The sequence below is a fragment of the Oncorhynchus keta genome, unplaced genomic scaffold (assembly GCF_023373465.1).
Source record: "Oncorhynchus keta strain PuntledgeMale-10-30-2019 unplaced genomic scaffold, Oket_V2 Un_contig_6736_pilon_pilon, whole genome shotgun sequence".
Taxonomy (NCBI): Eukaryota; Metazoa; Chordata; class Actinopteri; order Salmoniformes; family Salmonidae; genus Oncorhynchus; species Oncorhynchus keta.
In genome coordinates, this window is record NW_026289030.1 from 46,241 (window position 1) to 70,730 (window position 24,490).

Genomic DNA, 24,490 nt, shown 5'->3' on the forward strand with positions numbered 1-24,490 from the left:
GTTCCATTACAGCAGGGGGCAGCAAAGTCTTTCAGAACATATTTCATAATTAGGCCTAAACATTTTAATGGGGCCCGAATAAAACAACATAAATAACAAACATAAGTATGGCCAAAAGACAATGTTTTTGTTGCACCTGCAGTTTGAGTTGGTGATATAGGCCTTTCCTTCTGTAGCCCTACCAATAGCATGGACTTCCTTGGCAGAAATTATGTAATAAATCATGAAACTATACAATACCAGAGAAATTATTTGTCAATCAATACTTATGAAAATCAACGACATCACGACTCACAAATAGGGTACTCTCGCTTTCTCTTTCCGTCGTATGCTGTTTTTAAGCGTGGGCTTCCACCGCTCGATCAAATTTACATAAACTTAGCGCTTTCCACCAATCAGGGTTGAGAACGCGCGACATCTTTGCGATACAGAAACACTCTCCTCCAACGCAAGCAGCGGCAACATTGTAGCGGAGAAACGCCAGCGGACGGGAAGCAACGAGGGGAGAGCAACGGAATAGACCCCGTTATATTGTTGTGATTGCCCCATCTAGATCGTATTCTGTCAGATCTCTCTGAAAAGTGAATCGGTACACCATTGAGGATGTCGGTGGCAGGGCTGAAGAAGCAATTTCACAAAGCCAGTCAGGTGAGCAGGAGACGCCCCGTTATATCACAATAAGTGGTAATGCTTCATCATAACGTTATGATTTTAATTAACCTATCTAAACATGACATTGATCTATCTGTTATACAAACAACGACAATATAATAAAGCAATATTTCTGGCTTGACGTCATGGTCTATTAGTTCCAATCCACTCTCGCTTTCATAATCAAGATTACATGTAGCGATTCGACATCATTGTTGTGTTGTGTATTTTCTGTCCCGGTGCCTCCAGTGCTGTCAGGAATGTGCATGTATGGTCGGGAGCGAGCGATCTACTTGAGCCTAGAGAGAGAAAAACATGTAGGCGACATGCAACTAGTAGCAAGTGCAGCAGGTCCTTTTTCCAAATTTGGGATTGTTTTGCTTGCCAGCGCGATTTTATCATTAATTTGCCAGATGGTGCTTTTCTCTGAATAGGGTTCCTGACTGATATGCATTTGCTCGCAGGCTTAACAAAGACTCCAACATACAATGGAGAACATAGCAGTACCACAAGCTGTCCACCTCCTTTTGGTCAAGTTCTCAACGGGCTCCCAGCTAGCTTGCCAGCCACCTGCTTTGCTGTCCTTTAGCCTAGTTTTAGGCAATGATCTTTCATGGTAGCACCCAATGTGCATGTAGCCTCAGTTGTGAGTTGATGAAGATATCTTGCTATCTTGTTTCAGAAGTGTTGCTCCCTTCCCTATTTATATTATACAATTGGTCTGTCTGTCCATCTGTCTGCCTGTAAAGTCTGTCTGCCTGCCTGTAAAGTGTGTCTGCCTGCCTGTAAAGTACAGTTGAAGTCTGAAGTTCACATACACTTAGGTTGGAGTCATTAAAACTAGTTTTTCAACCACTCCATAATTTTCTTGTTAACAAACTATAGTTTTAGCAAGTCTTTTAGGACATCTACTTTGTGCATGACACAAGTAGTTTTTCCAACAATTGTTTACAGACAGATTATTTCACTTACAATTCACTGTATCACAATTCCAGTGGGTCAGAAGTTTACATAAACTAAGTTGACTGTGCCTTTAAACAGCTTGGAAAATACCACAAAATGATGTCATGGCTTTAGAAGCTTCTGATAGGCTAACTGACATCATTTGAGTGAATTGGAGGTGTACCTGTGGATGTATTTCAAGGCCTACCTTCAAACTCAGTGCATCTTTGCTTGACATCATAGGAAAATCAAAAGAAATCAGCCAAGACCTCAGAAAAAACATTGTAGACCTTCACAAGTCTGGTTCATCCTTGGGAGCAATTTCCAAATGCCTGAAGGTACCACGTTCATCTGTACAAACAATAGTATGCATGTATAAACACCATGGTACCAGGCAGCCGTCATACCGCTCAGGAAGGAGACGCGTTCGGTCTCCTAGAGATGAACGTACTTTGTTGCAAAAAGTGCAAATCAATCCCAGAACAGCAGCAAAGGACCTTGTGAAGATGCTGGAGGAAACAGGTACAAAAGTATCTATATCGACATAACCTGAACGGCCGCTCAGCAAAACCGCCATAAGAAATCCAGACTACGGTTTGCAACTGAGCATGGGGACGAAGATCATAATTTTTGGAGAAATGTCCTCTGGTCTGATGATACAAAAACAGAACTGTTTGGCCATAATGACCATTGTTATGTTTGGTGGAAAAAAGGGGACGCTTGCAAGCCGAAGAACACCATCCCAACCGTGAAGCACGGGGGTTGCAGCATCATGTTGTTGGGGTGCTTTGCTGCAGGAGGGACTGGTGCACTTCACAAACTAGATGGCATGTTGAGGAAGGAAAGTTATGTGGATATATTGAAGCAACATCTCAAGACATCAGTCAGGAAGTTAAAGCTTGGGTCATCCAAATGGACAATGACCCCAAGCATACTTTCAAAGTTGTGTCAAAATGGCTTTAGGACAACAAGGTATTGGAGTGGACATCACAAAGCCCTGACCTCAATCCTATAGAAAATGTGTGAGCAGAACTGAAAAAGTGTGTGCGAGCAAGGAGGCCTACAGACCTGACTCAGTTACACCAGCTCTGTCACGATGGATGGGCCAAAATTCACCCAACTTATTGTGGGAAGCTTGTGGAAGCCTACCTGAAACGTTTGACCCAAGTTAAACTATTTAAAGGCAATTCTACCAAATACTAATTGAGTGTATGTAAACTTCTGACCCACTGGAAATGTGATGAAAGAAATAAAAGCTGAAATAAATTATTCTCTCTACTATTATTCTGACATTCCACATTCTTAAAATAAAGTGGTGTTCCTAGCTGACCTAAGACAGGGAATTTTTACTCTGATTAAATCTCAGGAATTGTGAAAAACTGAGTCTAAATGTATTTGGCTAAGGTGTATGTAAACTTCTGACTTCAACTGAATGTCTGCCTGTCTGTCTGTCAGAATCTTTTCCCACTTGTTTTCAGGAAACCCCTTGTGTTTGAAGTCACATTCTGATGCCATGCTGTGTAGGCTAAAATATATCTTTTCACATGTGGAGATAGTTAACTTGTTACCAGACAACCTAGATAACGTGCACACTGAATAGACAGCACACATCGCAAAGAAAATGGTTCAGTCTCTAGGCACACAACCTATTTATTCCCATATAATAGACCAACTAGTGTAGTTTTGGTTCAAGCAAGTACAAACATGTCACACTGGTTGTATAATCAGTCTATTATACATTCTCATAAAGAATTCAGTTACCTTTTCTAATAGGTACATTGTTGCCTATCTTCCACCACAATTACTCAGCACGAAAAGACAGCATGGCGCTGGAATGTGACATATCAAAACAATCAAATCAAATGTATTTATATAGCCCTTCGTACATCAGCTGATATCTCAAAGTGCTGTACAGAAACCCAGCCTAAAACCCCAAACAGCAAGCAATGCAGGTGTAGAAGCACGGTGGCTAGGAAAAACTCCCTAGAAACGCCAAAACCTAGGAAGAAACCTAGGGAGGAACCAGGCTATGTGGGGTGGCTAGTCCTCTTCTGGCTGTGCCGGGTGGAGATTATAACAGAACATGGCCAAGATGTTCAAATGTTCATAAATGACCAGCATGGTCCAATAATAATAATAAGGCAGAACGGTTGAAACTGGAGCAGCAGCACGGCCAGGTGGACTGGGGACAGCAAGGAGTCATCATGTCAGGTAGTCCTGGGGCATGGTCCTAGGGCTCAGGTCCTCCGAGAGAGAGAAAGAAAGAGAGAATTAGAGAGAGCACACTTAAATTCACACAGGACACCGAATAGGACAGGAGAAGTACTCCAGATATAACAAACTGACCCTAGCCCACCGACACATAAACTACTGCAGCATAAATACTGGAGGCTGAGACAGGAGGGGTCAGGAGACAATGACTCATGATAGACCGTGTGTGTGTGTGTACGTGTGTGTGGATTCACATTACCATGCTCTGAGAATGGATCGTGTTCATCACGGTAGAACATTGTCATTCAGTTGTTGCGTGGGACCATGAGGTTGAATATATGCATTATTATCTGATTATGCAGCAGGGTAAAAGTTATTAAAAATGATTAATTTAATGGTAAATGTCCACATATTTCCAATAATCTGAACATTGTAACTGTATTTTCTGTCTGTCTGTCCGTCTGTCTGTCCGTCCGTCCGGCCGTCCGTCCGTCTGTCTGATTTTACTGCCTCAGCAGATCATGTTTTTATCTGGTTCCTGTCTGGTAATGTACCACCAAAGATATTAAACTCATTCCTGTTATTCGGTTCAATCGGCGTGATTTTCCACTGTTATTCACCTAAAGGGAAGCGGAATGGAATATTGGACAAACAGGCGTGTGTGTGTGTGTGTGTGTGTGTGTTCACAGTCACACCCAGTAGTGTTTATGAAGCTACCTCTACATCAAAGTGTGATCCATTCTGACACTGTGACAACAGTGTGGCTGTGTCCCAAGTGGCACTATATTCCCTATATAGTGCAATACTTTTGACAAGGGTCAGGGACAGGGGTCAATATCAGTGTACTATATAGGGAGTAGGGTGCCTTTTGGGATGCAACCTGTGACTGACAGCAGACACAATACTGTAGCCTTCTCTCCCCTCCCCACCCTATATCTCCCCGGTGATAATTGGTTCTGTTATGTGCGGTGGTGGTCTCTTAACCTTCCACTACTCTGTTTACGGTGTGAAGTCCTCTCATTACCCTGGTTACACTCCTTCAGAGTGAAAGATGAAGCCATTGTCTGAGAGAAGGTTTATGGGTATCTGTCGCCCCGTTCTTTATCTTGTACATTTTTTATGTATCTGGGTGGAGTAAACTTACTGACCTGAGACAGGCTCTAACAGGCTGTAAAATAAGGTAGTCAATACTTAGGGACACGTCATTTAAAAATAAATACATTTATTCTTATCCCAAACAATTGGAGTTAAGTACATTGCTCAAGGGCACATCAACAGATTTTTCATCTAGTCAGCTCAGGATTTGAACCAGCAACCTTTCAGTTACTGGGCCAACCCTCTTAACCGCTAGGCTACCTTCCACCCAACATCACACACCAACCATTATATACAGTATGTAACACAGTAGCGTGTCCCCTCCAATGGTGGATGCCAAGGCCTCTTGGCCAGGTCAGTTTACCCTGGTAGGAAGAAACCTCGAGAGGAACCAGAGTCATAAGTAGAAGGCCTTCCTCCTCTAGTTAGACACAATGGTCTGCATGAGTAGAAGGCCTTCCTCCTCTAGTTAGACACAATGGTCTGCATGAGTAGAAGGCCTTCCTCCTCTAGTTAGACACAATGGTCTGCATGAGTAGAAGGCCTTCCTCCTCTAGTTAGACACAATGGTCTGTATGAGTAGAAGGCCTACCTGTTCTACTCTGTACATACAGTAGTCCCTGTCAGTCAGAAATACTGTGTGTTATCAGGGGACCGTGTTTAGCCTGTCTGCGTGTGTGTTTATCAATGGAGGTCAAGGTGCATGCTGCTTCATCTTGGTGTGTGTGTGAGTGCAGTTGTGTGTGGTGTATACAAGGTGTGTGTGTGTGTGAGTGCGATGTTATCACTGGGTTTAAATGTGTTTTTTTAATGGTGTGTTTCAGCACGTTAGCTGGGGAACATGAAATCCATTACAGTAGCTAAAGAAAGCTATTGTGTAATGACGGTATTGAATGTGGCTAACACCATGTAAAAAACATATTAATCATTGATGTTAAAGACGACTCAGCCAAACTGTGTGGCAGGTTTTCAGCTCATTAACATTTTGGCAGTTTATCAGCTGTCTATTGTGAGTTCCATTGGGAAATCCAGCAGCCATTATTTTTGTGTAAATAGGGCTCTGGGGTTATGTTTCCTCTAGGTACAGATCTAGGATCAGTTTACCATCCCCAATCCTAACCTTAACCATTAGTGGGGAACATGATAAACTGACCCAAGATCATCACTACGTGTGGCTGTTATAATACTGTTATAAGGAGCCATGAGCTGAATTTAGCAAGTCATGTAATCCACTGTGGTGTGACAGGTGACATTCTGAAGTCTAAGGTCACAATGTTTCATATCCTGTGTTGTGTAGCTGAAATTGGCTTGTGTGTGTGTGTGTGTGTGTGTGTGTGTGTGTGTGTGTGTGTGTGTGTGTGTGTGTGTGTGTGTGTGTGTGTGTGTGTGTGTGTGTGTGTGTGTAAGGGTGTTTTGGAAACCAGACTGCTTCCTTCTTCCATTGAGTGTCTCTATCAAACAATGTTCCATTTCCACTGTTTTTGACAACATAATCTAGCCCAACATTCTACACACAATAGTGTCATTGTGTGTCATCCTGCCTGCACACCAAATTCCCTATGGGACAATAAAGATTGACTGAAGAAATATGAACAAAAAAAAACATTTGTTGTTGTTGGATTCTGAGTTCCGACACACAGACCGTAACAGCTTCTGTTCAATGCCAAGCCCAGCACAGTGACAGGGCTGTCCTGTCTTCTGTCAGAAATCTCATTAAGGCCTAAGGAATGGAATTCATTTCCCCACTGACATGTAGGAGTGCTTGTGTAATCTAGCTGTCCCAGGAGATGTCTCTGAATGTCCTAACAAAGCTCCTAGCACTCTCTCTCTCTCTAGTCTCCACTATCACTTATTATGCTGCGCTCCCTCTTCACGGTCATCCTCAGAGACAGACAGACAGGCAGGCAGGACAGATTGAAAGAGAGACAGACAGACAGGCAGGACAGATTGAAAGAGAGACAGACAGGCGGGCAGGCAGGACAGATTGATAGAGAGACAGACAGACAGGCAGGCAGGACAGATTGAAAGAGAGACAGACAGACAGGCAGGCAGGACAGATTGAAAGAGAGACAGACAGACAGGCAGGCAGGACAGATTGAAAGAGAGACAGACAGACAGGCAGGCAGGACAGATTAAAGAAAGAAAGACAGACAGGCAGAAGCAGGACAGATTGAAAGAGAGACAGACAGACAGGCAGGCAGGACAGATTGAAAGAGAGACAGACAGACAGGCAGGCAGGACAGATTGAAAGAGAGACAGACAGACAGGCAGGCAGGACAGATTGAAAGAGAGACAGACAGACAGGCAGGCAGGACAGATTGAAAGAGAGACAGACAGACAGGCAGGCAGGACAGATTGAAAGAGAGACAGACAGGCAGGCAGGACAGATTGAAAGAGAGACAGACAGACAGGCAGGCAGGACAGATTGAAAGAGAGACAGACAGACAGGCAGGCAGGACAGATTGAAAGAGAGACAGACAGACAGGCAGGCAGGACAGATTGAAAGAGAGACAGACAGACAGGCAGGCAGGACAGATTGAAAGAGAGACAGACAGACAGGCAGGAGCAGGACAGATTGAAAGAGAGACAGACAGACAGACAGACAGACAGACAGGCAGAAGCAGGACAGATTGAAAGAGAGACAGACAGACAGGCAGAAGCAGGACAGATTGAAAGAGAGACAGACAGACAGACAGACAGGCAGAAGCAGGACAGATTGAAAGAGAGACAGACAGACAGGCAGAAGCAGGACAGATTGAAAGAGAGAAAGACAGACAGGCAGAAGCAGGACAGATTGAAAGAGAGACAGACAGGCAGACAGACAGACAGGACAGACAGACAGACAGACAGACAGACAGACAGACAGGCAGAAGCAGGATGTCCATTGAGCTTTGACCAGCCATCTCCAGTGGACCCTGACCAGTTGTTCCGTCACTTTATCTTGTTGTGTTGTTTTGAGGCCTTGTACAGAGGAGCCAGCAAAGTGCACAGCACACACACACTTCCTGCACACCAGTGGATTGGATTTAGGCATTCATTAAATATCTGCCTAAGAACATTTGCTAATCAAGGCTGTATCTTAATAAAATAATAATAATACAAATAATAATGTTTGGTCTCCACACCTTGTTCCTGGATTTTCAACCTGCAGAATCCATTTTATTTTAGTAAACTAAACACGTCGATCCAGAGCTTCACAAACCTGCTCAGTGGGTGACATGTCTGGTGTGTATGCAGGCCATGGAAGAACTGGGAAAAGGGAATGGGTCTGAATACTTTCCGAATGCACTATATACAGTGCCTTAGGAAAATATTCAGACCCCTTGACGTTTTCCTAATTTTGTTACGTTACAGCCTTATTCTAAAATAGATTCAATAAAACACATGTCCTTAGCAATCTACACACAATATCCCAAAATGACAAAACAAAAACATGTTTTTAGAAATGTTTGCATCTCTGCAGCACTCCACCAATCAGGCCTTGATGGTAGAGTGGCAGGACAGAAGGCTGTACCGGCTGTTGGAAGGAGGATCAAGGTGCAGTGTGGTACGTGTTCATCTTTATTATTGGAACTGAACACTGATTAACAAAAAAAACATGAAGAGAACAAACAAAACCGAAACAGTTCTGTCTGGTGCAGAAAGACACAAAACAGAAAACAACTACCCACAAAACACAGGTGGGAAAAGGCTGCCTAAGTATGGATCTCAATCAGAGACAACAATAGACAGCTTCCTCTGATTGAGAACCACACCTGGCCAAACACACAGAAATAGAAAACATAGAACACAAAACATAGAATGCCCACCCCAACTCACTCCCTGACCAAACCAAAATAGAGACATAAAAAGGATCTCTAAGGTCAGGGCGTGACAAAGGCACATGACAGCCCGCTTGAAGTTTGCCAGAAGGCACCTAAAGGACTCTCAGACCATGAGAAACAAGATTCTCTGGCCTGATGAAACCAAGATTGAACACTTTGGTCTGAATGCCAAGTGTCACGTCTGGAGGAAACCTGGCACCATCCCTAAGGTGAAGCATGGTGGTGGCATCATCATGCTGTGGGGATGTTTTTCAGCGGCAGGGACTGGGAGACTAGTCAGGATCGAGGAAAAATGAATGGAGCAAAGTGCAGAGATCCTTGATGAAAACCTGCTCCAGAGAGCTCAGGACCTCAAACTGGGACGAAGATTCACCGTCCAACAGGGCAATGACCCTAAGCACATTCTGACAAGTCTCTGAATGTCCTTGAGTGGCCCAGCAAGAGCCCGGACATGAACTTGAACATCTCTGGAGAAACCTGAAAATAGCTGTGCAGCTACGCACCCCTCCAACATGACAGAGCTTGAAAATACAGTTGTGCAAAGCTTGTAGCGTCATAACCAAGAAGTCTCTGATGTAATCGCTGCCTAAGGTGCTTCAACAAAGTACTGAGTAAAGGGTCTGAATACTTATGTAAATGGATGTTTTCAGTTTTTAATTATTTTTTATAAATTAGCAAACATATCTAAACTTGTTTTTGCTCTGTCATTATGGGCTATTGTGTGTAATCAATATCAGAATAAGGCAGTAACGTAACAAAATGTGGAAAACGTCAAGGGGTCTGAATACTTTCTGAAGGCACTGTATATAATATATATATTATGATTCTAATTATATTTTGAATTCACACCTGCACTGTTGGAGCTCAGAACTGAAGTGTTTTACTGTAACTACATCTGAGACCCTGTGTGTGTGACTAGATAAACATCTGATCTGCTGAATGTGTGTCAGTGTGTCAGCTACATAATGTACTCAGACCTTTTCTTTTCTATTTTTAACCTTTATTTAACTAGGCAAGTCAGTTATTTTCAATGACGGCCTATTGGGGAACAGTGGGTTAACTGGTCTAGGAACAGTGGGTTAACTGCCTGTTCAGAGGCAGAAGGACAGACTTGTACCTTTGAACCTTTCGGTTCCTAGTCCAACGCTCTAACCGCTCTAACCACTAGGCAACCCTGCCGCCCCAGACCTACTGGGGAACAGTGGGTTAACTGGTCTAGGAACAGTGGGTTAACTGGTCTATGAACAGTGGGTTAACTGCCTGTTCAGAGGCAGAAGGACAGACTTGTACCTTTGAACCTTTGGGTTCCTAGTCCAACGCTCTAACCGCTCTAACCACTAGGCAACCCTGCCGCCCCAGACCTACTGGGGAACAGTGGGTTAACTGCCTGTTCAGGGGCAGAAGGACAGACTTGTACCTTTGAACCTTTGGGTTCCTAGTCCAACGCTCTAACCGCTCTAACCACTAGGCAACCCTGCCGCCCCAGACCTACTGGGGAACAGTGGGTTAACTGCCTGTTCAGATGCAGAAGGACAGACTTGTACCTTTGAACCTTTGGGTTCCTAGTCCAACGCTCTAACCGCTCTAACCATTAGGCAACCCTGCCGCCCCAGACCTACTGGGTCTGCAATGGAATTCATGATTATTGATAAGCTTGATGTTGGTGCTCATCATCGGTCAAGAGGGGCTTTAGATTTTCAACAAGGTCATCAGTAGGTGTGTGTGTGTGTGTGTGTGTGTGTGTGTGTGTGTGTGTGTGTGTGTGTGTGTGTGTGTGTGTGTGTGTGTGTGTGTGTGTGTGTGTCTTATGGCATAGTGGTCCATCGAACAGTTGTTCCCAGGGCAGTGGTTGACCTTTTCATGACCTTGTGGCACGACACCAATTCTATTTTTTAAGATAGAATTGTAAGATTTTTCCATATATCCTGCGTTTTCCTTCCTGATTACCTACATTTTGTAACCCGGAATCTGATTCACTCGTAGTTTAAACCCATCAGACTTCACCCTGGTCCAAGTCTACTCACTTTCAAAGCACTAACAAGTTGGTTACAGCCAGCTGCTGTAGTATTCATTTTTCAATATTCGTATTTATACCTTATTTCTCTCTCTCCCTCATACAAGAATGTTAGCCCTCCCTCCCTCCCTCCCTCCCCTACAGAACGGAAGCTCTCTCTCTCTCTCTCTCCAACAATAATATTAGCTCTTTCTCTCAAAAGAACATTCTCTCTCTCTCTCTCTCTCTCTCTCTCTCTCTCTCTCTCTCTCTCTCTCTCTCTCTCTCTCTCTCTCTCTCTCTCTCTCTCTCTCTCTCTCTCTCTCTCTCTCTCTCTCTCTCTCTCTCTCTCTCTGTCTCAAATAATTCTCTCTGTTAAATAAGCACCATCATTCCTCTTGACAGGCCCTTAAAATATTCATGCCTGGGATGTTTTGTTTATAATGGGTTCTGACCTTTCGCTGGTGTGGAGTGTGGCTATGGTGATCTATGATGTTCACCATGTCCTGGCCTTAGTGATACAGTGGCAAATGGAAGTCTATACACCCCCTACACAATCTTCACATTTTCCTGCCTTAAAATGAAATAAAACATGTATTACATTTGATTTATTTCCCACAACTTACTCCACATATTCAGAGATAAGGCTTGAATATTGCAGTCCAGCAATGGTTTCCCCAAAAATGTACTGAGCTTGTGTAATTTTGACTGTTGCCCTAAGAGTTGTGCAAAGTTGATAGAATCTTATTTAGAATTATGACAGGTTGTAATTGCTGCCAAAGTTGCTTCCACCAAGTATTAACTCTGGGGTGTGAAGACATCTCAGTTTATTTGATTAATTTGGAACATTTTCTATCATTTGTCTTTCACCATGACATTGTGGAGGAGGATGTGTAGATGTGTAGAGTAAAAATCCCTGAAATGTATTCCCTTCTGATTTTAAGGCAGCAAAATGTGAAGACTGTAAAAGGGGTGAGTAAACTTTCAATAGAAGCTGTATATCATAGTGTTCTGGCCAGTTGTTGCTGTTCCATCTCTCCCCTTCCAAAGTCCTGCTGAATTCCCACTAGAACCTCTCCTGGGGGAGATTCAGGAAAGCAGGGGAAATACTGAAAGCAGCTGTTTTTTTCAAAGGAAATGTAGTAGCTTATCAGTGTTCAGTTGTCTCAGTTAGTATCAGTAGTAGCATCAATGGGAAATAACAGGGTGAACTCTCAGAACTGATGAGTGTGATTGTTTTGAAAACAGTGCTGTAGGCTTATACTGTTACTGCACTGTACTGTTGGGTATCAACTCTTACATTAGTATGGATGTAGACTTAGTACTAGATGCCCTACTGTATCTAACTAATCCAATAACAACATGTTGGGTATCAACTCTTACATTAGTATGGATGTAGACTTAGTACTAGATGCCCTACTGTATCTAACTAATCCAATAACAACATGTTAGGTATCAACTCTTACATTAGTATGGATGTAGACTTAGTACTAGATGCCCTACTGTATCTAACTAATCCAATAACAACATGTTAGGTATCAACTCTTACATTAGTATGGATGTAGACTTAGTACTAGATGCCCTACTGTATCTAACTAATCCAATAACAACATGTTAGGTATCAACTCTTACATTAGTATGGATGTAGACTTAGTACTAGATGCCCTACTGTATCTAACTAATCCAATAACAACATGTTGGGTATCAACTCTTACATTAGTATGGATGTAGACTTAGTACTAGATGCCCTACTGTATCTAACTAATCCAATAACAACATGTTAGGTATCAACTCTTACATTAGTATGGATGTAGACTTAGTACTAGATGCCCTACTGTATCTAACTAATCCAATAACAACATGTTAGGTATCAACTCTTACATTAGTATGGATGTAGACTTAGTACTAGATGCCCTACTGTATCTAACTAATCCAATAACAACATGTTAGGTTTCAACTCTTACATTAGTATGGATGTAGACTTAGTACTAGATGCCCTACTGTATCTAACTAATCCAATAACAACATGTTGGGTATCAACTCTTACATTAGTATGGATGTAGACTTAGTACTAGATGCCCTACTGTATCTAACTAATCCAATAACAACATGTTAGGTATCAACTCTTACATTAGTATGGATGTAGACTTAGTACTAGATGCCCTACTGTATCTAACTAATCCAATAACAACATGTTAGGTATCAACTCTTACATTAGTATGGATATAGACTTAGTACTAGATGCCCTACTGTATCTAACTAATCCAATAACAACATGTTGGGTATCAACTCTTACATTAGTATGGATGTAGACTTAGTACTAGATGCCCTACTGTATCTAACTAATCCAATAACAACATGTTAGGTATCAACTCTTACATTAGTATGGATATAGACTTAGTACTAGATGCCCTACTGTATCTAACTAATCCAATAACAACATGTTGGGTATCAACTCTTACATTAGTATGGATGTAGACTTAGTACTAGATGCCCTACTGTATCTAACTAATCCAATAACAACATGTTAGGTATCAACTCTTACATTAGTATGGATGTAGACTTAGTACTAGATGCCCTACTGTATATAACTAATCCAATAACAACATGTTAGGTATCAACTCTTACATTAGTATGGATGTAGACTTAGTACTAGATGCCCTACTGTATCTAACTAATCCAATAACAACATGTTAGAAACTTTAGCAAGGCTAATTTAGGCCTGTATTCCTCATGCTATTGAAGATTGTTACCTACAATAAGCTACGGACGGACTTCGATCCAACGCAGATTAAAGGCCTGCGCACAGCGATACCAATTAAAGGGCATTTCCCTGACGTTTGAGGAGATCACATTCGCTGTAAAATCCATGATTGCTGACTCAGGGAGAAATGGCCTTTATAAAGGGAACAGCATAGCACAGGTTGTTAATGTGTGATTGTTTGAATCCCGACCTAAATATCTCTCTTTAGTTTCAACTGTTGTAATGATAGCAGGGAGCAGTTTCAGTATGGTTTCCTGCCCACTTGTTTAACTGTTGTAATGATAGCAGGGAGCAGTTTCAGTATGGTTTCCTGCCCACTTGTTTAACTGTTGTAATGATAGCAGGGAGCAGTTTCAGTATGGTTTCCTGCCCACTTGTTTAACTGTTGTAATGATAGCAGGGAGCAGTTTCAGTATGGTTTCCTGCCCACTTGTTTAACTGTTGTAATGATAGCAGGGAGCAGTTTCAGTATGGTTTCCTGCCCACTTGTTTAACTGTTGTAATGATAGCAGGGAGCAGTTTCAGTATGGTTTCCTGCCCACTTGTTTAACTGTTGTAATGATAGCAGGGAGCAGTTTCAGTATGGTTTCCTGCCCACTTGTTTAACAGTTGTAATGATAGCAGGGAGCAGTTTCAGTATGGTTTCCTGCCCACTTGTTTGTTTAACTGTTGTAATGATAGCAGGGGAGCAGTTTCAGTATGGTTTCCTGCCCACTTGTTTAACTGTTGTAATGATAGCAGGGAGCAGTTTCAGTATGGTTTCCTGCCCACTTGTTTAACTGTTGTAATGATAGCAGGGAGCAGTTTCAGTATGGTTTCCTGCCCACTTGTTTAACTGTTGTAATGATAGCAGGGAGCAGTTTCAGTATGGTTTCCTGCCCACTTGTTTAACTGTTGTAATGATAGCAGGGAGCAGTTTCAGTATGGTTTCCTGCCCACTTGTTTAACTGTTGTAATGATAGCAGGGAGCAGGGTATGGTTTCCTGCCCACTTGTTTAACTGTTGTTGATAGCAGGGAGCAGTTTCAGTATGGTTTCCTGCCCACTTGTTTAACTGTTGTAATGATAGCAGGGAGCAGTTTCAGTATGGTTTCCTGCCCACTTGTTTAACTGTTGTAATGATAGCAGGGAGCAGTTTCAGTATGGTTTCCTGCCCACTTGTTTAACTGTTGTAATGATAGCAGGGAGCAGTTTCAGTATGGTTTCCTGCCCACTTGTTTAACTGTTGTAATGATAGCAGGGAGCAGTTTCAGTATGGTTTCCTGCCCACTTGTTTAACTGTTGTAATGATAGCAGGGAGCAGTTTCAGTATGGTTTCCTGCCCACTTGTTTAACTGTTGTAATGATAGCAGGGAGCAGTTTCAGTATGGTTTCCTGCCCACTTGTTTAACTGTTGTAATGATAGCAGGGAGCAGTTTCAGTATGGTTTCCTGCCCACTTGTTTAACTGTTGTAATGATAGCAGGGAGCAGTTTCAGTATGGTTTCCTGCCCACTTGTTTAACTGTTGTAATGATAGCAGGGAGCAGTTTCAGTATGGTTTCCTGCCCACTTGTTTAACTGTTGTAATGATAGCAGGGAGCAGTTTCAGTATGGTTTCCTGCCCACTTGTTTAACTGTTGTAATGATAGTTTAACTGTTGTAAGGGAGCAGTTTCAGTATGGTTTCCTGCCCACTTGTTTAACTGTTGTAATGATAGCAGGGAGCAGTTTCAGTATGGTTTCCTGCCCACTTGTTTAACTGTTGTAATGATAGCAGGGAGCAGTTTCAGTATGGTTTCCTGCCCACTTGTTTAACTGTTGTAATGATAGCAGGGAGCAGTTTCAGTATGGTTTCCTGCCCACTTGTTTAACTGTTGTAATGATAGCAGGGAGCAGTTTCAGTATGGTTTCCTGCCCACTTGTTTAACTGTTGTAATGATAGCAGGGAGCAGTTTCAGTATGGTTTCCTGCCCACTTGTTTAACTGTTGTAATGATAGCAGGGAGCAGTTTCAGTATGGTTTCCTGCCCACTTGCTTAACTGTTGTAATGATAGCAGGGAGCAGTTTCAGTATGGTTTCCTGCCCACTTGTTTAACTGTTGTAATGATAGCAGGGAGCAGTTTCAGTATGGTTTCCTGCCCACTTGTTTAACTGTTGTAATGATAGCAGGGAGCAGTTTCAGTATGGTTTCCTGCCCACTTGTTTAACTGTTGTAATGATAGCAGGGAGCAGTTTCAGTATGGTTTCCTGCCCACTTGTTTAACTGTTGTAATGATAGCAGGGAGCAGTTTCAGTATGGTTTCCTGCCCACTTGTTTAACTGTTGTAATGATAGCAGGGAGCAGTTTCAGTATGGTTTCCTGCCCACTTGTTTAACTGTTGTAATGATAGCAGGGAGCAGTTTCAGTATGGTTTCCTGCCCACTTGTTTAACTGTTGTAATGATAGCAGGGAGCAGTTTCAGTATGGTTTCCTGCCCACTTGCTTAACTGTTGTAATGATAGCAGGGAGCAGTTTCAGTATGGTTTCCTGCCCACTTGTTTAACTGTTGTAATGATAGCAGGGAGCAGTTTCAGTATGGTTTCCTGCCCACTTGTTTAACTGTTGTAATGATAGCAGGGAGCAGTTTCAGTATGGTTTCCTGCCCACTTGTTTAACTGTTGTAATGATAGCAGGGAGCAGTTTCAGTATGGTTTCCTGCCCACTTGTTTAACTGTTGTAATGATAGCAGGGAGCAGTTTCAGTATGGTTTCCTGCCCACTTGTTTAACTGTTGTAATGATAGCAGGGAGCAGTTTCAGTATGGTTTCCTGCCCACTTGTTTAACTGTTGTAATGATAGCAGGGAGCAGTTTCAGTATGGTTTCCTGCCCACTTGTTTAACTGTTGTAATGATAGCAGGGAGCAGTTTCAGTATGGTTTCCTGCCCACTTGTTTAACTGTTGTAATGATAGCAGGGAGCAGTTTCAGTATGGTTTCCTGCCCACTTGCTTAACTGTTGTAATGATAGCAGGGAGCAGTTTCAGTATGGTTTCCTGCCCACTTGTTTAACTGTTGTAATGATAGCAGGGAGCAGTTTCAGTATGGTTTCCTGCCCACTTGTTTAACTGTTGTAATGATAGCAGGGAGCAGTTTCAGTATGGTTTCCTGCCCACTTGTTTAACTGTTGTAATGATAGCAGGGAGCAGTTTCAGTATGGTTTCCTGCCCACTTGTTTAACTGTTGTAATGATAGCAGGGAGCAGTTTCAGTATGGTTTCCTGCCCACTTGTTTAACTGTTGTAATGATAGCAGGGAGCAGTTTCAGTATGGTTTCCTGCCCACTTGTTTAACTGTTGTAATGATAGCAGGGAGCAGTTTCAGTATGGTTTCCTGCCCACTTGTTTAACTGTTGTAATGATAGCAGGGAGCAGTTTCAGTATGGTTTCCTGCCCACTTGTTTAACTGTTGTAATGATAGCAGGGAGCAGTTTCAGTATGGTTTCCTGCCCACTTGTTTAACTGTTGTAATGATAGCAGGGAGCAGTTTCAGTATGGTTTCCTGCCCACTTGTTTAACTGTTGTAATGATAGCAGGGAGCAGTTTCAGTATGGTTTCCTGCCCACTTGTTTAACTGTTGTAATGATAGCAGGGAGCAGTTTCAGTATGGTTTCCTGCCCACTTGTTTAACTGTTGTAATGATAGCAGGGAGCAGTTTCAGTATGGTTTCCTGCCCACTTGTTTAACTGTTGTAATGATAGCAGGGAGCAGTTTCAGTATGGTTTCCTGCCCACTTGTTTAACTGTTGTAATAGCAGGGATAGCAGCAGGGAGCAGTTTCAGTATGGTTTCCTGCCCACTTGTTTAACTGTTGTAATGATAGCAGGGAGCAGTTTCAGTATGGTTTCCTGCCCACTTGTTTAACTGTTGTAATGATAGCAGGGAGCAGTTTCAGTATGGTTTCCTGCCCACTTGTTTAACTGTTGTAATGATAGCAGGGAGCAGTTTCAGTATGGTTTCCTGCCCACTTGTTTAACTGTTGTAATGATAGCAGGGAGCAGTTTCAGTATGGTTTCCTGCCCACTTGTTTAACTGTTGTAATGATAGCAGGGAGCAGTTTCAGTATGGTTTCCTGCCCCTTGTTTAACTGTTGTAATTAGGGAGCAGTTTCAGTATGGTACTTGTTTAACTGTTGTAATGATAGCAGGGAGCAGTTTCAGTATGGTTTCCTGCCCACTTGTTTAACTGTTGTAATGATAGCAGGGAGCAGTTTCAGTATGGTTTCCTGCCCACTTGTTTAACTGTTGTAATGATAGCAGGGAGCAGTTTCAGTATGGTTTCCTGCCCACTTGCTTAACTGTTGTAATGATAGCAGGGAGCAGTTTCAGTATGGTTTCCTGCCCACTTGCTTAACTGTTGTAATGATAGCAGGGAGCAGTTTCAGTATGGTTTCCTGCCCACTTGCTTAACTGTTGTAATGATAGCAGGGAGCAGTTTCAGTATGGTTTCCTGCCCACTTGCTTAACTGTTGTAATGATAGCAGGGAGCAGTTTCAGTATGGTTTCCTGCCCACTTGTTTAACTGTTGTAATGATAGCAGGGAGCAGTTTCAGTATGGTTTCCTGCCCTTAACTGTTGTAATGATAGCAGGGACAGTTTGTAACTGTTGTAATGATAGCAGGGAGCAGTTTCAGTATGGTTTCCTGCCCACTTGCTTAACTGTTGTAATGATAGCAGGGAGCAGTTTCAGTATGGTTTCCTGCCCACTTGTTTAACTGTTGTAATGATAGCAGGGAGCAGTTTCAGTATGGTTTCCTGCCCACTTGTTTAACTGTTGTAATGATAGCAGGGAGCAGTTTCAGTATGGTTTCCTGCCCACTTGTTTAACTGTTGTAATGATAGCAGGGAGCAGTTTCAGTATGGTTTCCTGCCCACTTGTTTAACTGTTGTAATGATAGCAGGGAGCAGTTTCAGTATGGTTTCCTGCCCACTTGTTTAACTGTTGTAATGATGCCCACTTGTTTAACTGTTGTAATGGGAGCAGTTTCAGTATGGTTTCCTGCCCACTTGTTTAACTGTTGTAATGATAGCAGGGAGCAGTTTCAGTATGGTTTCCTGCCCACTTGTTTAACTGTTGTAATGATAGCAGGGAGCAGTTTCAGTATGGTTTCCTGCCCACTTGTTTAACTGTTGTAATGATAGCAGGGAGCAGTTTCAGTATGGTTTCCTGCCCACTTGTTTAACTGTTGTAATGATAGCAGGGAGCAGTTTCAGTATGGTTTCCTGCCCACTTGTTTAACTGTTGTAATGATAGCAGGGAGCAGTTTCAGTATGGTTTCCTGCCCACTTGTTTAACTGTTGTAATGATAGCAGGGAGCAGTTTCAGTATGGTTTCCTGCCCACTTGTTTAACTGTTGTAATGATAGCAGGGAGCAGTTTCAGTATGGTTTCCTGCCCACTTGTTTAACTGTTGTAATGATAGCAGGGAGCAGTTTCAGTATGGTTTCCTGCCCACTTGTTTAACTGTTGTAATGATAGCAGGGAGCAGTTTCAGTATGGTTTCCTGCCCACTTGTTTAACTGTTGTAATGATAGCAGGGAGCAGTTTCAGTATGGTTTCCTGCCCACTTGTTTAACTGTTGTAATGATAGCAGGGAGCAGTTTCAGTATGGTTTCCTGCCCACTTGTTTAACTGTTGTAATGATAGCAGGGAGCAGTTTCAGTATGGTTTCCTGCCCACTTGTTTAACTGTTGTAATGATAGCAGGGAGCAGTTTCAGTATGGTTTCCTGCCCACTTGTTTAACTGTTGTAATGATAGCAGGGAGCAGTTTCAGTATGGTTTCCTGCCCACTTGTTTAACTGTTGTAATGATAGCAGGGAGCAGGTTTCCTGCCCACTTGTTTAACTGTTGTAATGATAGCAGGGAGCAGTTTCAGTATGGTTTCCTGCCCACTTGTTTAACTGTTGTAATGATAGCAGGGAGCAGTTTCAGTATGGTTTCCTGCCCACTTGTTTAACTGTTGTAATGATAGCAGGGAGCAGTTTCAGTATGGTTTCCTGCCCACTTGTTTAACTGTTGTAATGATAGCAGGGAGCAGTTTCAGTATGGTTTCCTGCCCACTTGTTTAACTGTTGTAATGATAGCAGGGAGCAGTTTCAGTATGGTTTCCTGCCCACTTGCTTAACTGTTGTAATGATAGCAGGGAGCAGTTTCAGTATGGTTTCCTGCCCACTTGTTTAACTGTTGTAATGATAGCAGGGAGCAGTTTCAGTATGGTTTCCTGCCCACTTGCTTAACTGTTGTAATGATAGCAGGGAGCAGTTTCAGTATGGTTTCCTGCCCACTTGTTTAACTGTTGTAATGATAGCAGGGAGCAGTTTCAGTATGGTTTCCTGCCCACTTGTTTAACTGTTGTAATGATAGCAGGGAGCAGTTTCAGTATGGTTTCCTGCCCACTTGTTTAACTGTTGTAATGATAGCAGGGAGCAGTTTCAGTATGGTTTCCTGCCCACTTGTTTAACTGTTGTAATGATAGCAGGGAGCAGTTTCAGTATGGTTTCCTGCCCACTTGTTTAACTGTTGTAATGATAGCAGGGAGCAGTTTCAGTATGGTTTCCTGCCCACTTTTAACTGTTGTAATGATAGCAGGGAGCAGTTTCAGTATGGTTTCCTGCCCACTTGTTTAACTGTTGTAATGATAGCAGGGAGCAGTTTCAGTATGGTTTCCTGCCCACTTGTTTAACTGTTGTAATGATAGCAGGGAGCAGTTTCAGTATGGTTTCCTGCCCACTTGTTTAACTGTTGTAATGATAGCAGGGAGCAGTTTCAGTATGGTTTCCTGCCCACTTGTTTAACTGTTGTAATGATAGCAGGGAGCAGTTTCAGTATGGTTTCCTGCCCACTTGCTTAACTGTTGTAATGATAGCAGGGAGCAGTTTCAGTATGGTTTCCTGCCCACTTGCTTAACTGTTGTAATGATAGCAGGGAGCAGTTTCAGTATGGTTTCCTGCCCACTTGCTTAACTGTTGTAATGATAGCAGGGAGCAGTTTCAGTATGGTTTCCTGCCCACTTGTTTAACTGTTGTAATGATAGCAGGGAGCAGTTTCAGTATGGTTTCCTGCCCACTTGTTTAACTGTTGTAATGATAGCTTGTTTAACTGTTGTAACTGTTGTAATGATAGCAGGGAGCAGTTTCAGTATGGTTTCCTGCCCACTTGCTTAACTGTTGTAATGATAGCAGGGAGCAGTTTCAGTATGGTTTCCTGCCCACTTGTTTAACTGTTGTAATGATAGCAGGGAGCAGTTTCAGTATGGTTTCCTGCCCACTTGTTTAACTGTTGTAATGATAGCAGGGAGCAGTTTCAGTATGGTTTCCTGCCCACTTGTTTAACTGTTGTAATGATAGCAGGGAGCAGTTTCAGTATGGTTTCCTGCCCACTTGTTTAACTGTTGTAATGATAGCAGGGAGCAGTTTCAGTATGGTTTCCTGCCCACTTGTTTAACTGTTGTAATGATAGCAGGGAGCAGTTTCAGTATGGTTTCCTGCCCACTTGTTTAACTGTTGTAATGATAGCAGGGAGCAGTTTCAGTATGGTTTCCTGCCCACTTGTTTAACTGTTGTAATGATAGCAGGGAGCAGTTTCAGTATGGTTTCCTGCCCACTTGTTTAACTGTTGTAATGATAGCAGGGAGCAGTTTCAGTATGGTTTCCTGCCCACTTGTTTAACTGTTGTAATGATAGCAGGGAGCAGTTTCAGTATGGTTTCCTGCCCACTTGTTTAACTGTTGTAATGATAGCAGGGAGCAGTTTCAGTATGGTTTCCTGCCCACTTGTTTAACTGTTGTAATGATAGCAGGGAGCAGTTTCAGTATGGTTTCCTGCCCACTTGTTTAACTGTTGTAATGATAGCAGGGAGCAGTTTCAGTATGGTTTCCTGCCCACTTGTTTAACTGTTGTAATGATAGCAGGGAGCAGTTTCAGTATGGTTTCCTGCCCACTTGTTTAACTGTTGTAATGATAGCAGGGAGCAGTTTCAGTATGGTTTCCTGCCCACTTGTTTAACTGTTGTAATGATAGCAGGGAGCAGTTTCAGTATGGTTTCCTGCCCACTTGTTTAACTGTTGTAATGATAGCAGGGAGCAGTTTCAGTATGGTTTCCTGCCCACTTGTTTAACTGTTGTAATGATAGCAGGGAGCAGTTTCAGTATGGTTTCCTGCCCACTTGTTTAACTGTTGTAATGATAGCAGGGAGCAGTTTCAGTATGGTTTCCTGCCCACTTGTTTAACTGTTGTAATGATAGCAGGGAGCAGTTTCAGTATGGTTTCCTGCCCACTTGCTTAACTGTTGTAATGATAGCAGGGAGCAGTTTCAGTATGGTTTCCTGCCCACTTGCTTAACTGTTGTAATGATAGCAGGGAGCAGTTTCAGTATGGTTTCCTGCCCACTTGTTTAACTGTTGTAATGATAGCAGGGAGCAGTTTCAGTATGGTTTCCTGCCCACTTGTTTAACTGTTGTAATGATAGCAGGGAGCAGTTTCAGTATGGTTTCCTGCCCACTTGCTTAACTGTTGTAATGATAGCAGGGAGCAGTTTCAGTATGGTTTCCTGCCCACTTGCTTAACTGTTGTAATGATAGCAGGGAGCAGTTTCAGTATGGTTTCCTGCCCACTTGCTTAACTGTTGTTGATTCATTGTCGGTTAGTTGTTTGTTTACACAAATCAATGTAAAGGTGTGTTGGCTGTGTGTTATCACAGCCCAGGGAATTGTCCTGTTATATCCCTGTTATATCCCTGTTATATCCATGTTATATCCCTGTTATATCCCTGTTAAATCCCTGTTAAATCCCTGTTATATCCCTGTTAAATCCCTGTTATATCCCTGTTATATCCCTGTTATATCCCTGTGCTGTGGAAGGAAAAGAGTCCATGTGAAAACTCCCCCCTGGACTTTCTGAATCCTCTTTATATTGTTGCCACAGCATTCTTTTCAAAGAACAGGAAACTGCAGAGTAACACTCGGTCTCCCATTGTCACTCGGTCTCCCATTGTCACTCTGTCTCCCATTGTCACTCTGTCTCCCATTGTCACTCGGTCTCCCATTGTCACTCGGTCTCCCATTGTCACTCGGTCTCCCATTGTCACTCGGTCTCCCATTGTCACTCGGTCTCCCATTGTCACTCGGTCTCCCATTGTCACTCGGTCTCCCATTGTCACTCGTTCTCCCATTGTCACTCGGTCTCCCATTGTCACTCGGTCTCCCATTGTCACTCGGCCTCCCATTGTCACTCGGTCTCCCATTGTCACTCGGTCTCCCATTGTCACTCGGTCTCCCATTGTCAAGATATTAAAGAAAAGCACAATAGGAAAAAATACGTTATTGGCCGTACTTTCTAAAACATTTGACAAACTTTTCTCCTCAGTTTCCCTTCACGAGCAATATTGGGTCCATATTCATGATTCTTCTCAGAGTAAGAGTGCTGATCTAGGATCAGGTCCCCCCTGTCCATATAAATCTTATTCATTATGATTTAAAAGGCACTTCAGTTCCTAGACCAGCACTCTTTCTTGAGACGCTGCATTAATACGTGCCCAGAACTTTCCCAAATGCTCAAAGAAGAGCCAACTGTGTCTAACTGAATTCACTTTTGAGTAGAATGGAATAGAAAAAAATAGAAGTGGTTGCACCGTCCTAAACCTTTTAAGTACTTCGTCATCAGTTTCACTTCACACAGTTCAGAATGTTCCCAAATGTTCAACGTAGAGCCCAACAGCATCTAACTAACTTCACTCCCGAAGTCTCCGAAGTCATTCTTCCTTGATTAGATTTGGAAGTCCAAGGCTCTTGCCCCCAGTGGTAATTTTAGTTAATTGCTGGGGGATAATTACACCTCCAATGTACATCAGGTTACGTCAATCTGGATTAAGAGCTGCCATGGTTTTGACCTGTAATCTGGTGCGGTGACTCAATGGTGAATTAGGAGCAGCTGTAGCCAGCTGGAGACAATCATTGTCACCCCACAGCTGCTCTCTTTATCTCAACATTTTCTCTCTCTCTCTCCCCCCCACCCAGCTAATCTCTTTATCTCCATTTTTTTCTCTCTCTCTCTCTCCTCAGCATTTTTTTCTCTCTTTCTCTCTTATAGCAGCAGGCCAATGGCCCCCAACACTGCACATTGGCTATGCTAAGATATCCTAATTTAGTTTGATTCTATGTTGTTTCAAAAGGTCCATCAAATTGGGAATGGACATCAATTCAACATCTATTCCATGTTGGTTTAACGTAATTTTGTTGAAATGACGTGGGAACAACGTTGAATCAACCAGTGTGTACCCAGTGGGATGTCAATATTCATGCAGGTAGAAACTCTAGTCATTGAAGTGGTTGCAATTCCATATTTGACACATTGCTCTGTGGCCTAACTGTGTTACATTTCTCCACAGTACATTTCATTCACATCTCTCTGTGATTCACCCCCTCCGTTGTCCTAGAAATGTTTGGCAACCATATTGGGCTAATATCCTCCGTCAGAGATGGCTAATTTTACCCGGTGGCCTAGATGGGGTGTTGAGCATTCAGTGACAGACTGGTTGTAGTAGAGGCACAGTGTTGAAGGGAAAGAAAAGGGACAGATTTGAGGCAGCCAGTCCAGGGGACAGACCAGCTAATGGGGGAAAGCCATGTGGGCTCCCCCCTGGAGTGATATGACTGGCTGGTATTAGGTAAGTAGGTGGGTAGGTGGTGTGATGGTATAATGGAAATGGTTTGGAACCATGCTTGCATGATATGTATCCTTGTCTGAGACCTGTAGATTTGCGTTGGACCGAATGTCCAATTTTGTGGAGTGTTTCATTCCTCTGCACCTGTGATGCTTTGTCAGGTGTGGATGGCTATCCTACTCTGATTTGACGATCACTATTTATTTATTTGTATTTCTTTTTTATTTAACCTTTATTTAACTAAGCAAGTCAGTTAAGAACAAATTATTATTTACAATGACGGCCTACCAAAAGACAAAAGTGCTCCTTCGGGGACAGGGGCTGGGAATAAAAATATAATT

The 24,490-nt window shown here is 42.7% G+C and overlaps 1 protein-coding gene across 3 annotated transcripts in view; it reads left to right on the top strand.

The window, feature by feature from the left end:
* Positions 1–419: 419 nt before the first annotated feature.
* The window catches only part of sh3gl3a (SH3-domain GRB2-like 3a), a 69,783-nt gene continuing 45,712 nt past the window's right edge, over positions 420–24,490 (top strand). For 2 of the 3 annotated variants that reach the window (XM_052511354.1, XM_052511355.1), the window contains exon 1: positions 420–648. In XM_052511354.1, the coding sequence (XP_052367314.1) occupies positions 604–648 (45 nt within the window). In that variant the 5' untranslated portion in view covers positions 420–603. Of the gene's footprint in view, positions 649–11,660; positions 11,689–24,490 lie in introns of all 3 variants that reach the window. The other variant, XM_052511356.1, reaches the window with a different exon arrangement.